The 12101-nt window shown below is 38.2% G+C and overlaps 1 protein-coding gene across 3 annotated transcripts in view; it reads right to left on the bottom strand.

Moving 5' to 3' along the window:
• Positions 1 to 12101, bottom strand: part of Snx14 (sorting nexin 14) — a 69992-nt gene that overhangs the window by 17893 nt on the left and 39998 nt on the right. Inside the window, exons 13-17 of one of the 3 annotated variants that reach the window (XM_036192480.1) lie at positions 11058 to 11213; positions 9789 to 9913; positions 9560 to 9618; positions 8462 to 8488; positions 6040 to 6169 (exon numbers count right to left, since the gene is read on the bottom strand). In XM_036192480.1, coding sequence (XP_036048373.1) covers positions 6040 to 6169; positions 8462 to 8488; positions 9560 to 9618; positions 9789 to 9913; positions 11058 to 11213 — 497 coding nt within the window. Of the gene's footprint in view, positions 1 to 6039; positions 6173 to 8461; positions 8489 to 9559; positions 9619 to 9788; positions 9914 to 11057; positions 11214 to 12101 lie in introns of all 3 variants that reach the window. The other 2 variants (XM_036192479.1, XM_036192481.1) reach the window with 2 other exon arrangements.

The raw sequence follows: 12101 nt of genomic DNA on the forward strand, positions 1-12101 counted from the left end.
GGCACCTAGACATCTCTTAGTAACATTAAAGGAGACAATTACTATAAATAACATATTCATCTTATTTATGTGTGTTTGCTTTTTGAGACAGGGTCTCTTGCTACATAGCCAGGCTGGCCTTGAACTGAACATCATCCTGCTTCAGCTTCGAAAACTCTGAGATTTCAGGTGGGTACCATACTCAAGCAAATGTTAATAAAGTAAACTACGTAATTTTTGTTTTATTTTCAAAGATTCCCTTAGTAAGGGTGTGGGGGCTGGGCGGTGGTGGCGTATGCCTTTAATCTCAGCATTTGGGAGGCAGAGGCAGGCGGATCTCTGTGAGTTCAAGGCCATCCTGGGCTACCAAGTGAGTTCCAGGAAAGGCACAAAGCTACACAGAGAAACCCTGTCTCAAACCCCCTCCCCCCCAAAAAAGGGTGTGGGGAGTAAGGAAGACAGAAAGAAAAGGCTAGCTGAGGTTCTCTACTTAAGAAATAATAATGTTTCCTATGTTTACCTTTCCTATATGCACTTAACTGTCAACTTATTAATGGGCATATTAGGTTCCAGAAATTTATTTGTAAATTAATCCTGAACTGGAACAGAAGCATATTTTTCAGATAGTTCCAATCGTGTTAGTGTTGCTTTTTGAGACAAGGTCTCACTTCACCTCGGGCTGGCCTTGAACACATAATTCTCCTGCCTCAGACGGTCATAATCTTATATACCAGGTTTTCATCCCTGAGCCAGTTACCACAGTGATGGGACCCTATCTCTTGTATCCATAGAGCTATGAGCCCTGATGGTACTGTGCTATACAGTGTGCAAAGTGCTTCCTATACACCAAGCTTCGTTTCCAGTGCTTCGGGCAGACTGCTTCTTTAACTCTCCTAATTACACCCCATGTACAACAGATAGGATGGTCCCAATTTCACACTGTAAGGGAAAGAAATCACAATAAAATTGGGCAAACTGCCTAAACTCACATAGCAAGTAGGAACCACTGCCAAATATCATTTCAACTTTTCAAATCACACACCAGGGAGATTGGCAATTCCTAGAAAAACAATTCTCAAGTTCCCCCAGCGCCTACCTAGCACAGTATTGTGTATGGGCTGTGATACGCTCAGCAGTACAACCTGCTGGGTGTCTTCTAAACTCCAGTAGCATCGTCCTTAGTTAGCACTTGTGCTTTCTTTAGAAACAAGATGATTATGCTCACTAACAACGACCTCAAAACAACCAGGAGAGAACACTGTTTCCAAAATTAAAAATGCTGCGTGGGAGTTAGATCTACCAACTACCCTGACCTGATCATTATTCACTACATATATGGATCATATATACATATGTATTTTTTATACTCTATATCATATTATACTACATACCATATATAAAATTACCATGTATTATTCAAAATAATAGTAACAGTAACAGTAGCAAGGTCACAAAGCGAGAAAATTTAAAAATAAATAAATAAATATAAAATGAATAAATGAATGAATGAATGAATGAATAAATAAATAAATGAATGGTGAGAAAAGACTCAGGTCTATTGGTAGCTCATGTAAAGGTTAATGGACATCAAGCAGGACTGCATGTGCAAAGGCACAGAAAGGCCCAATAGCATGGTGAGCTACACACACACACACATAAGGTCCAGCATGAGGCCTGAGAGCTTACATAGGGAAGTTCCACAGTCTAATGGGAATTGAGGCGTCTGATAACACAAACACTCCTGAAGCATAGGGTTGGAAAGAGATAATGTCAGGATTGAAACAAAAGCCCAATGAAAAGATGATACAGGGCTGGGAAGATGACTCATTCCATAAACTGCTTGCCTTGCCAACAAAAGGATCAAGTTAAATCCTCAGAACAGACATGGAAAAGCTGTGTGCTGGATGTGGTGGTGTAGGCTTTTAACCCCAGCATTCAGGTGCCTGAGGCAATACCAGCCTGGCTTTACACAGTGATCCTCAGGCAAGCCAGGGCTACATAGTGAGACAGAACCTGATATACTCATCTACTTGTTTGGTTTTGGTTTTGGTTTGAAACAGGATCTCACTATGTACCCTGGAACTCACTATGTAGACTCTGGCGAGCCTCAGACACAGAGATCTGCCAGCCTCTGCTTTGCAAGTACTTGGATTAAAGGTATGTACCACTATTCCCAGCTAACAGATCCTGTTTTAAAAAAAAAAAACAAAAGCTGTGCACAGTAGTGCAGTATTCCCCTAGCAGTTCCCACACCAGGGAGGTAGACACTGGCAGGTGCTGTGGATATGGCTCTGTGTAAATAAAATTCTGATTGGCCAGTGGCCAGGCAGGAAGTATAGGCAGGACAAGAGAGAAGAGAATTCTGGGAAGTAGAAGGCTGGGGAGGGACACCGCCAGCCGCCGCCATGAGAAGCAACATGTAAAGACACTGGTAAGCCACAAGCCATGTGGCAAAGTATAGATAAGCAGAAATGGGTTAATTTAAGATAGAAGAAGTAGATAACAAGAAGCCTGCCACAGCCATACAGTTTCTAAACAATGTAAGTTTCTGTGTGCTTTCTTGGTTGGGTCTGAGTGACTGTGGGACTGGCGGGTAAGAGAGATTTGTCCTGACTGGGCCAGGCAGGAAAACTCTAACTACAAATGGCGCCCAACGTGGGGCAAGAGTTTCTACCTAAAACCTGACAAAAAAGATTCTAAGACGGAGCTAAAAACAGCTTCCTAATTGTCTCTCTCAAGTTAGCGGCAGCCTGCCGGTTTGAGCTACTATGGCGGGTTCCTGGCACGTGCTTCTGACCTGCAGTGTGGTGGGAATGAGGAGTCTACAAGCGACACTTTACTCTGCTGCATGGTGGATTTAGCCTTTGCTAGTTAAAAAAAAAAAAGTTTCTGGGCTATGCGCTGCTTTAATAGAACTGCTTCTGATAGTTGATGGTACACATGGCTCCAGACCCAGAGCTGGTGGTAAACTGTACCACCGCCATGTTGGGAAGCTGAGGTGGGCGGAGCCAGCAGCCACAGCAGCGTTTCAGTCTTACAAAGATGGATATTACACAGAGAATCTGGTTTATGTTGTCTTTGGGATTTTTAACTGCAGAAAAAGATTTGTTCGTAAAAGCTGTTGAGTTAAACAAGTATGTAAATTTTAATGGTACCTTGACTTCAAAATTTGGATATAAGGATATGTTGCTTTGGAAAAGAGTCTCTGCTTTTGTTTCCACAGAAAGCCAGAGGCTGTGGATTTGTTCCAGATTAAGATACATCAGGTTTGATCAGCCAAGACCACCTGAAAGGTCTCAGATGACACCATGGCCCAGATGATCCAACATCCAGAATGGTTTCAAGGCAACTGGCTCAGAGGTTTACCCTCATGGACTACTTCATAATCCTAAAATTTTCTTTATGTCCCCATAAGATACAGCGCCCCCCTCCAGCAGGAAGTAGTAAGAGAAACTACGCCCACATTCCCAAAATTATCAAGTTGGCTTTGGAGATGGAATTGGCTCACTCCTTCTCTAAACCCAGACATATTGCTAAAAGAAAGGGTTAAGAGATTCTTGTGTCCCAAATCAGAAGAGCCCTCTGGTGTGGGACAGAGAAAAACCAATATTTTTCTTTAAAGCAGGTTGATTATAAATGTGATCTCTTTCTAAAAAAGAAAAGGGGATATGATACAGATATAATAGGATGAAAGGATAGATTAAGGAACTTACTTCTAAAGAGCAACAACTTGTTTAAAATGTTTTACATTGGTATAGATTTTAGTCTATTGATACAAACTTAAAGTTAATTTTGTTATACTGTGTGTATATTTCTAATCATGTTTAAGGTATTATGTTTATATAGCTCATTTAAATTGTAATGGATAATTAAAAATAGATTAATAACTGGTCATCTATGATAATCATACTCATAGCCATGTTAGTTAAGTCTTCTAGGTATACACAGAGATATTTCAGATAGACGGATAATCTTCAAACCCTTCAGAGATCTACAGAATATGTCATTTAAAATGTTTTAATAACTTAAAAATTTTTCTTTTTTGCTATGACTATGAGACATGACGGCTCCTGGCAGTACCAATCTACTTCAGAGAAAATATGGGCATTGAAGAAACTGCATATGGAGCTAACTTTCATTGTGACAAAAGTCAGCCACTGGACAACAAAGTATCCTCGAATCAACTGCTGACAAACAGGACAGACAGGACATGAAACCAAGGACTACCAATTCTTGCCAAAACAAATGTGGTTGTGGCTTTAACAAAAGGCATCTTCTGAAGCCAGGACAATATGACACCATCCCTGAAGTGAGTGACCTTTGCAATCTGTAAAAGGTACCGTGCCCTTTTCTTCGAAGGCAGCTAAACAGGGAGTGGGCCAATGGCTTCTGATATACAATGGTACAACAGATGAAACAGTTATTCTTGAAGAATAACTAAGCTCACCTCTCTCAATAGTAGACTGGCGTTTAATAGAGAGATGTGGAGAAGAACAGGATGCCAAGATGAAGCCACATATACACAGCCAAAAAAAATGGACAGCTGAATTGAAAAGACATCAATAATTTCCAGAATTTAAAATCCTGAATCATGACATGACACTAATGGAATTCAGGTGTTTCTGGTACATGGACTGCTCTCACCAAAAGTGAGGTCAAACTGTTGACCTTGTATACATCTTAGTTCACAAAAGAGTCTGTCAGACACGCTAAGCCTGTAGGCTGAAGATGATGCCCCAACACTGTGGAGAAACCTTAGGTGACTGTCCAGGCTGCCAGCTGTCTCTGTCTACTCTTACAAGACTCCCAAAAAATGCTTGCATCCTTCTCCCGGTTCTCAGGTAATATTATATCATTCTGAGGTCTTTGATGTGGTTGAAGACTAGATAGTTATAATTTCCTCAGTTATGATACAAGATAAGTTAGATATAAAACCTTAGACTCACAAATATAAGATAGATAGGATATCTTCTTTAATATTGTAACTGTAATTCTTGCTAGATAATTGTTTTGTTATATGTAATTGTACTATGTAAAAGTTAAAACCTTCCTTAAAAAAAAAAAAAAAGAAAAGGGGAAGTGCTGTGGATATGGCTCTGTGTAAATAAAATTCTGATTGGCCAGTGGCCAGGCAGGAAGTATAGGCAGGACAAGAGAGAAGAGAATTCTGGAAAGTAGAAGGCTGGGGAGGGACACCGCCAGCCGCCGCCATGAGAAGCAACATGTAAAGACACTGGTAAGCCACAAGCCATGTGGCAAAGTATAGATAAGCAGAAATGGGTTAATTTAAGATAGAAGAAGTAGATAACAAGAAGCCTGCCACAGCCATACAGTTTCTAAACAATGTAAGTTTCTGTGTGCTTTCTTGGTTGGGTCTGAGTGACTGTGGGACTGGCGGGTAAGAGAGATTTGTCCTGACTGGGCCAGGCAGGAAAACTCTAACTACAGGCAGGTCCTTGGCTCTCAATGGCATGCTAGCCTAACATACTTGAGCTCCAGGCCAGTGAGAGACGCTGTCTCAATACATAAATAAATAAATAAGGCCAGCAAGATGCCTTAGTAAGTAAAGGTGCTTGCTGCTAAGCCTAGTGACCTAGTTCAATCCCCAGAGCCTACACGGTGGAAGGAGACAACTGACTCCTGCCAAGTTGTCCCCTGAATTTCACATGTACACACATTCTCTCTCAGAAAAGAAAAAAAAAAAAAAAAAAGAGGCACATCATGCCAAATGAATGGCACCTTACTTAGTCCTCTGGCCTCCACATACATGTGCACACACACACACACACAAAAGGTAGTAAACTGTTTGACTAACAGAAATGCCTAGGCTTATTTTCCTTAGTGATAACTCGGGTCTAAGAAAAAAATTGTAATGGGATGAGTACAATGAAACTACAAAACTAATTAAAAAAATTAACATTTATATATAAAGGAAGTCTGAAGGAAGAAAATAAAGAATGGGGAAAATAAGTCAGCACACCCCACACTTAATGCTACGTAAAGCACAAAACTATAGATATAGCAAGTTGAATATTTTTTAATTGAAGAATTTTCACTTACAAAGTCATCTTCACCTTCAGCCAAACCATAATTGGGCAACATGGCTCCCTCCATTGTAGTACTCTTGAACACTCCTTTAATTTTGCTACCTATTCTGCTGATTCCAAATGATTCTCCTCTTTTTTGTGTGCTTCTAAGTATTAAACAAAAATGCATCAGGTACATAGTAAATTATTGACATCTACTATACTATACACAATAGCAAATAAAAAGCAAACTAGCCTTGAAAAGGTAAATTAGAGGAAGATTAACAGTATTTGGAGTTTTCAGTCATTGATTAAGTCTCAAAATCCAGAAGCCAAAATTGTCAGAACATTTAAATTCTTTGTTTGAATGAGACAAAATTTACTAACATTTGAAATGTAGCTAATGCTAACTTCAAAACATTAACTGAACTAAAAGTTTTGAAAGAATGACAGCCCCCTAGTGGTATATAGTTCTCATTGCCACAAGAATTTTGTCAAAACATACACATGTATGAACCTGCTAAACAATTTTTTAAAAACGGTATGGCCATTTAGAATAATGATTCTCAACCTGTGGGTCGTGACCCTTTTGGAGTAGCCTATCAGATGTTTACATTATGATTCATAACAGCAGCAAAATTACACTTATGAAGTAGCAATGGAAACATTTTATGGTTGGGGGGTCACTACAACATAAGAAGTGTATTAAAGGGTTGCAGCATTAGGCAGGTTGAGAACCACTCACTGATTTAGAAGAACTGAATCACTAAAATAAGACTGCAACATAAAAATATAAAGCTATGATCTGATCATTACATTTTTTTAGATGAAACTTAATGAAAAACAATTTACCTCTACGGCAAATGCTCAACTAAATTCAATTGTATACTCAGATTCCAGAAGGAATTAGGTATAAAACAAATGTACTTAACTTCAAAGTAACACAAATAAAAAAAGGCGAGGGCTGAAGAGATGCCTCAGTGCACGGACTGCTTTTCTAGAGGTCCTGAGTTCAGTTCCCAGCAACCACATGGTGGCCCACAGCCATCTATAGTGGGATTTGATGCCCTTTTCTGGCCTGCAGGCAACATGTGGATAGAGCACTCATACCAAAAAAAATTTAAAAAAGAGGGAAAGGCTAGCAATGATGAAAAGAAAAGCAGGCATAGCTCCAGGTAGGAACTAGCTTTGCCGTAAACATGAAATACTAGTTCTACAATATTTTCAAAAGTGAATTTCCAAAAGCAGAAATAGCTAGAAAGAAAAAAGGGGGGGGAACCTAAAAGCAGCAAAAAATTATCCATTAGAGCCAAATGTCCCACGTTTCAGGAAAGCACACTATAAATTTTATCTAACTTAAAACATGCACAGTACCACAAGAGACCCAACTATAAACATGGTTAAATCTGACCATTTGTTTAGAATACTCAACTCAATGGAAGCTATTATTCTTACAAGCACAATGTACCCACTGAAATAACTCAACAATTAGAGATATAAAAGAACAATGATCAAGTTTCAAACATACAAAATGTTTACTGTGACAAGATTATTTCATGCATTGTCTTTGGAACAAACCAAACTTATCTTAAAGCTAGAAAACTATTAGTTAGTAGTGAAGAGTACTAGAAGCAAACTAGACTACTTTTCTCTAAACAAGCGTGCAGTTAAGTGTTGTAAAAAATAACAGTTTTAGGTATTGTGAGCTCGGATGACAGGACTATTGCCATAGGAAAATGTAATTGGCAACTAAAATACTAAAATTTCTAGACCCTAGGCAGGCTGTTCCAGGATCTACAGATTATAAAACAATACAGGTTTTGAACTGTGACATATTTTTAAAGGTCTAATTTGTAATTATGACTAGATCCACAGAAACATCATTATATTTATTTGGGGCAGGAAGAGAAAAAATAAAACCCACAAGTCTTTAAACCCAAATAATTACAAAAATTATTCAGCAAAATCTGCAACCCTCCTTACCCCCAAAGGGAGTCAACAACTTTGAAAAGTAAGACACTGGTAAATAAATAATAAAAGTATCTTAATAAGATTAGGCCATTTTACTTTAAAATTATGTTATTTCAAAAATATTTCTAGAACCAAAGTAGAGATCCACTTTAAAAACTTATCCTAGCCGGGCACTGGTGGTGCACACCTTTAATCCCAGCACTCAGGAGGCAGAGGCAGGCGGATCTTTATGGGTTCGAGGCCAGCCTGGTCTACAAAGCGAGATCCAGGAAAGGCGCAAAGCTACACAGAGAAACCCTGTCTCAAAAAACCAAAGAAAAAGAAAGAAAGAGAAAAACCTTATCCTAAATAATTTATATAAAGGCAGGGACAACACAGTGATTCATGTTTTTCCTTTTTAGATGCACCTAGGTTGCTTGGGGTGAACTTTCTAGATTAAAACAGATAATTTATACTGAAAAAAAAATCACATGCTCAAGACTTACCGGAAATCATCCAAACTTAGGCTACCTCTGCAATATCAGATATGTGAGATTATATGAGGAGGAGAGAGAGAAAGCCCAGATATTAAATAGGTTTCACTTTAGAATATAAAATCAAATTTAAAAAGCTTAAAAGTTATACAAGTGGATAGCATCCACCCTCGCAAAAGGACGAAATCCTATGAATAACACAATGCAGCGGAGAAAGAACAGTGCATGGCTGTTTGCATGTATGTGATCTAGATTACTAATGATCTTGAAAACAATCTGTCAGGAAATAACTCATCATTTTCTTCTCCTTAGGATCCCATTTGACACAGGAGAAAATATGTAAAGACTAAGTAGCAAACGGCAGCTCAGATTCTTTAACACAGAACGGTGTCTATGTTAGATGCACTCATACATGCTTCTTAACATATCTTTATTTAGGCTGAAGTAAAAAAGAGTGCTTTTCCAAGCATGCTGCCTCATACCTACACCTATCACCCTAGCACTGTCACAAGTCTGAGGCTAGCCTAGAATACACAGTGAGCACCTATCTCATATAAACAACAAAATGTCTGGGGGCTAAGGATGTCAGTGCTAATACTGTTGCCCAATAGTCATGATGCCCTGGATTCAATCCCAAACAAATAAACAAAACCCCACAACTTTTTAAAGAATACTTGAAGCTAAAAAGTAAACAAAACATTCCTAGAGTTATGCTTTGAGTACATAATAAAGCAGGTCGGAATTAGCTACATGCACTACAGTTTTGTTTTTAAAATTCAAGTAAACAAACCAAAAAATTAAAGACTACTTTATATACTGTAAGTCATTTAACAGCAACTTATCCAAGCCACTCTAAATTTTCAACTTAAGAATGTTGGCAAACTCTTCTACTGACTCTATTTAGGTAAATGAATCCTTAAGTATCAGAGAAGGAGTCCTCTTAAGTGTGATAGTTAACATTAAAGTCAGGTAAATATAAAGAAAAACATATTTTAAATGGCTATATCAGTATCTGTATTTTCTCGATTTCATTCAGAAAAACAGCTGATAAAGACTATAATGCTACCACAGAAGTAAAAATCAGTAGACCCCAGAGTTAAGTATGCCTACCTGTTGAACTTGGAATTGCGGGTTGGCGATTCTGCGCCTCTTAAAAGTTGCCTGAAATACTTCAGAACAATAAATACAAATTAGGATTAACTAAGCCAGTATTTGACACTGAAATATACCTGTTTACCTTACTTCATTTTGTTTTAATTTTGCTACTTAGTAACTACTTACCTAATGCTATCAGAGTCACTATGAAGTCTGTAAAGTCTCCATTGAAAGCCTGACTTACCTCGTCACTGTGGCAGAACATGGGGGTAAACACACTCTCCAAGAGGGAAAGAACATGCTCATATGCTTCAAAAAGACATCTCATGGTCTGCAGTTTCACAACATCTATGTATGGGCCTTCAGCAACTATTCAAAAACATTAATTGTAGAAATTATTTCTGAATAACAAAAATGTAATATATGCATTTAAAATTCATTAGTGAAACAAATGTACAAATTATGTTTTATAGACACATCACCAGAAGAAATCTTACCAGAATGAGAAATGGGAATAACCCACCTCCGGAGATGACAAACACTAGTTACACAAGTTGTTTTGTTTTATGAATTTTAATGACAGGTTCTACTAGACTAGACTGGAACTTGTAGTACAGGCTGTCCCAGAAGCCATGACCTTCCTGCCCCATCTCCAGCGCTAGGATTACAGACATGCACCTCCAGGCTTGCCTCAGTTATGCGAACAGTCAACACTCCTCAAAGCTTTCATCTTGTTAGTGAAATAAGTATGGAAAAACAGAATTCTTTAAACTAAGAAAGTCAATAAAAGATCTCTAGTATTTAAAGAAAAGCAGCAACTTAAGCTGCCCACGTAGCTTCCACAGCTGTTAGACTAAGTAAAGAATACACAAAGCAGTCAAGAGCACATACTGCTCTTGCACAGGACTGGAGTTCAGTTCCCAGAACCCTTGTTGGGTAGCTCACAACAACCTGTGACTCAAGTGCCAGAGGGAACTGAAGCCTCTGCCCTCCAAGGGCACCTGTGCTCATGCACACACATGTATGCACACGCACACACAACACACACACACACACACACACACACACACACACACACACACATACACACACAAATATTAAAAAGGACCAGGTGTGGTGACCTGGGCTTTTAATCCCAGCACCAGAGAAACAGGCCAACTTGGTCCATAAAGCAAATTCCAGGCTAGCCAGGGATACACAGTGAGAGAAACTTCCCTCAAATAAGTAAATGTATAAATAAATCTCTTTTAAGAATAGAAAAAATGCTGGGTGGTGGTGGCACACACCTTTAATCCCAGCACTTGGGAGGCAGAACCAGGTGGATCTCTCTGAGTTCGAAGCCACCCTGGTCTACAGAGTGAGATCTAGGACAAGCACCAAAACTACACAGAGAAATCCTGTCTCAAAAAAAAACCAACCAACCAACCAACCAAACAAACAAAGAAAAAATACATGAAGAAAACTTAGCAAACTGGAAAGATCTAGAATATCCACTCTGTCATTTTTTACTTACTTCTTTGAATCTCTTCTACAATGAAGGGATCAAATCTAATTTTGTCAATACTTTCATCCAAGCAATATGTTTTATAAATCTTCTGCAATTCCTCATGTAGAGATAGCATTTCATCATTTGATAACTCTGGTCGCAAAATTCTATCATTAAATTCCTCTAACAAATCAAAGAAAGATTAAGAAAAAAGTTACTTTAATATAAACACTTTCATGAAAACTTCATATTTTTATTCTAACTAAAAACAGCAAATGCAATCAAATTAATTAATTTAAGCTTTTAAAAAACACCTGAGAGTAGAATACTCAGATGAAAGACAAACTCAAGATTTTTATATTAATATAAAATATGTCAATGTATAAAAAGCAATACAAATTTGCAACAACAGAATAGTAAATATATTTGTAAGATTTTTCTCTAAAAAAACATTAGATTAGTTTCTTATACCAAAGATCTTTCAATATTTTAAAATCTGATGACTAAATAATAATAAATATAGAGCTTGTTGTAGAATAATCTTTTTGTACTCTATGAAGATGTGTCTTTGCCAAGGCACCTTCTGATTAGTGTAATAAAGAGCTGAGTGGCCAATAGCTAGGTAGGAAGAGGTTAGGCAGGATTTCCAGGCAGAGAGAGAGAAGGAGAGGAGATAAATCGAGGTAAAGGAGAGATGCCAGGGGACACAAAGAGGAAACAGGAGGTGCAAGATGGAACAGAGGTAAAAAGCCATGAGACAAAACATAGATTAATATAATTGGGTTAATTTAAGTCATAAGAGCTAGTGGGGGGCTGGAGAGATGGCTCAGAGGTTAAGAGCACTGCTTGCTCTTCCAAAGGTCCTGAGTTCAATTCCCCGCAACCACATGGTGGCTCACAACCATCTGTAATGAGATCTGGTACCCTCTTCTGGTCATACATGCTGTATACATAATAAATAATCTTTTTTAAAAATTTTAAAAAAAGAATAAATACATAAAATTAAAAAAAGAGCTAGTGGGACAAGCCTAAACTAAAGGCCAAGCTTTCACATAAGAAGAAGTCTCTGTG

The sequence above is a fragment of the Onychomys torridus genome, chromosome 7, assembly GCF_903995425.1.
Source record: "Onychomys torridus chromosome 7, mOncTor1.1, whole genome shotgun sequence".
Lineage (NCBI taxonomy): Eukaryota > Metazoa > Chordata > Mammalia > Rodentia > Cricetidae > Onychomys > Onychomys torridus.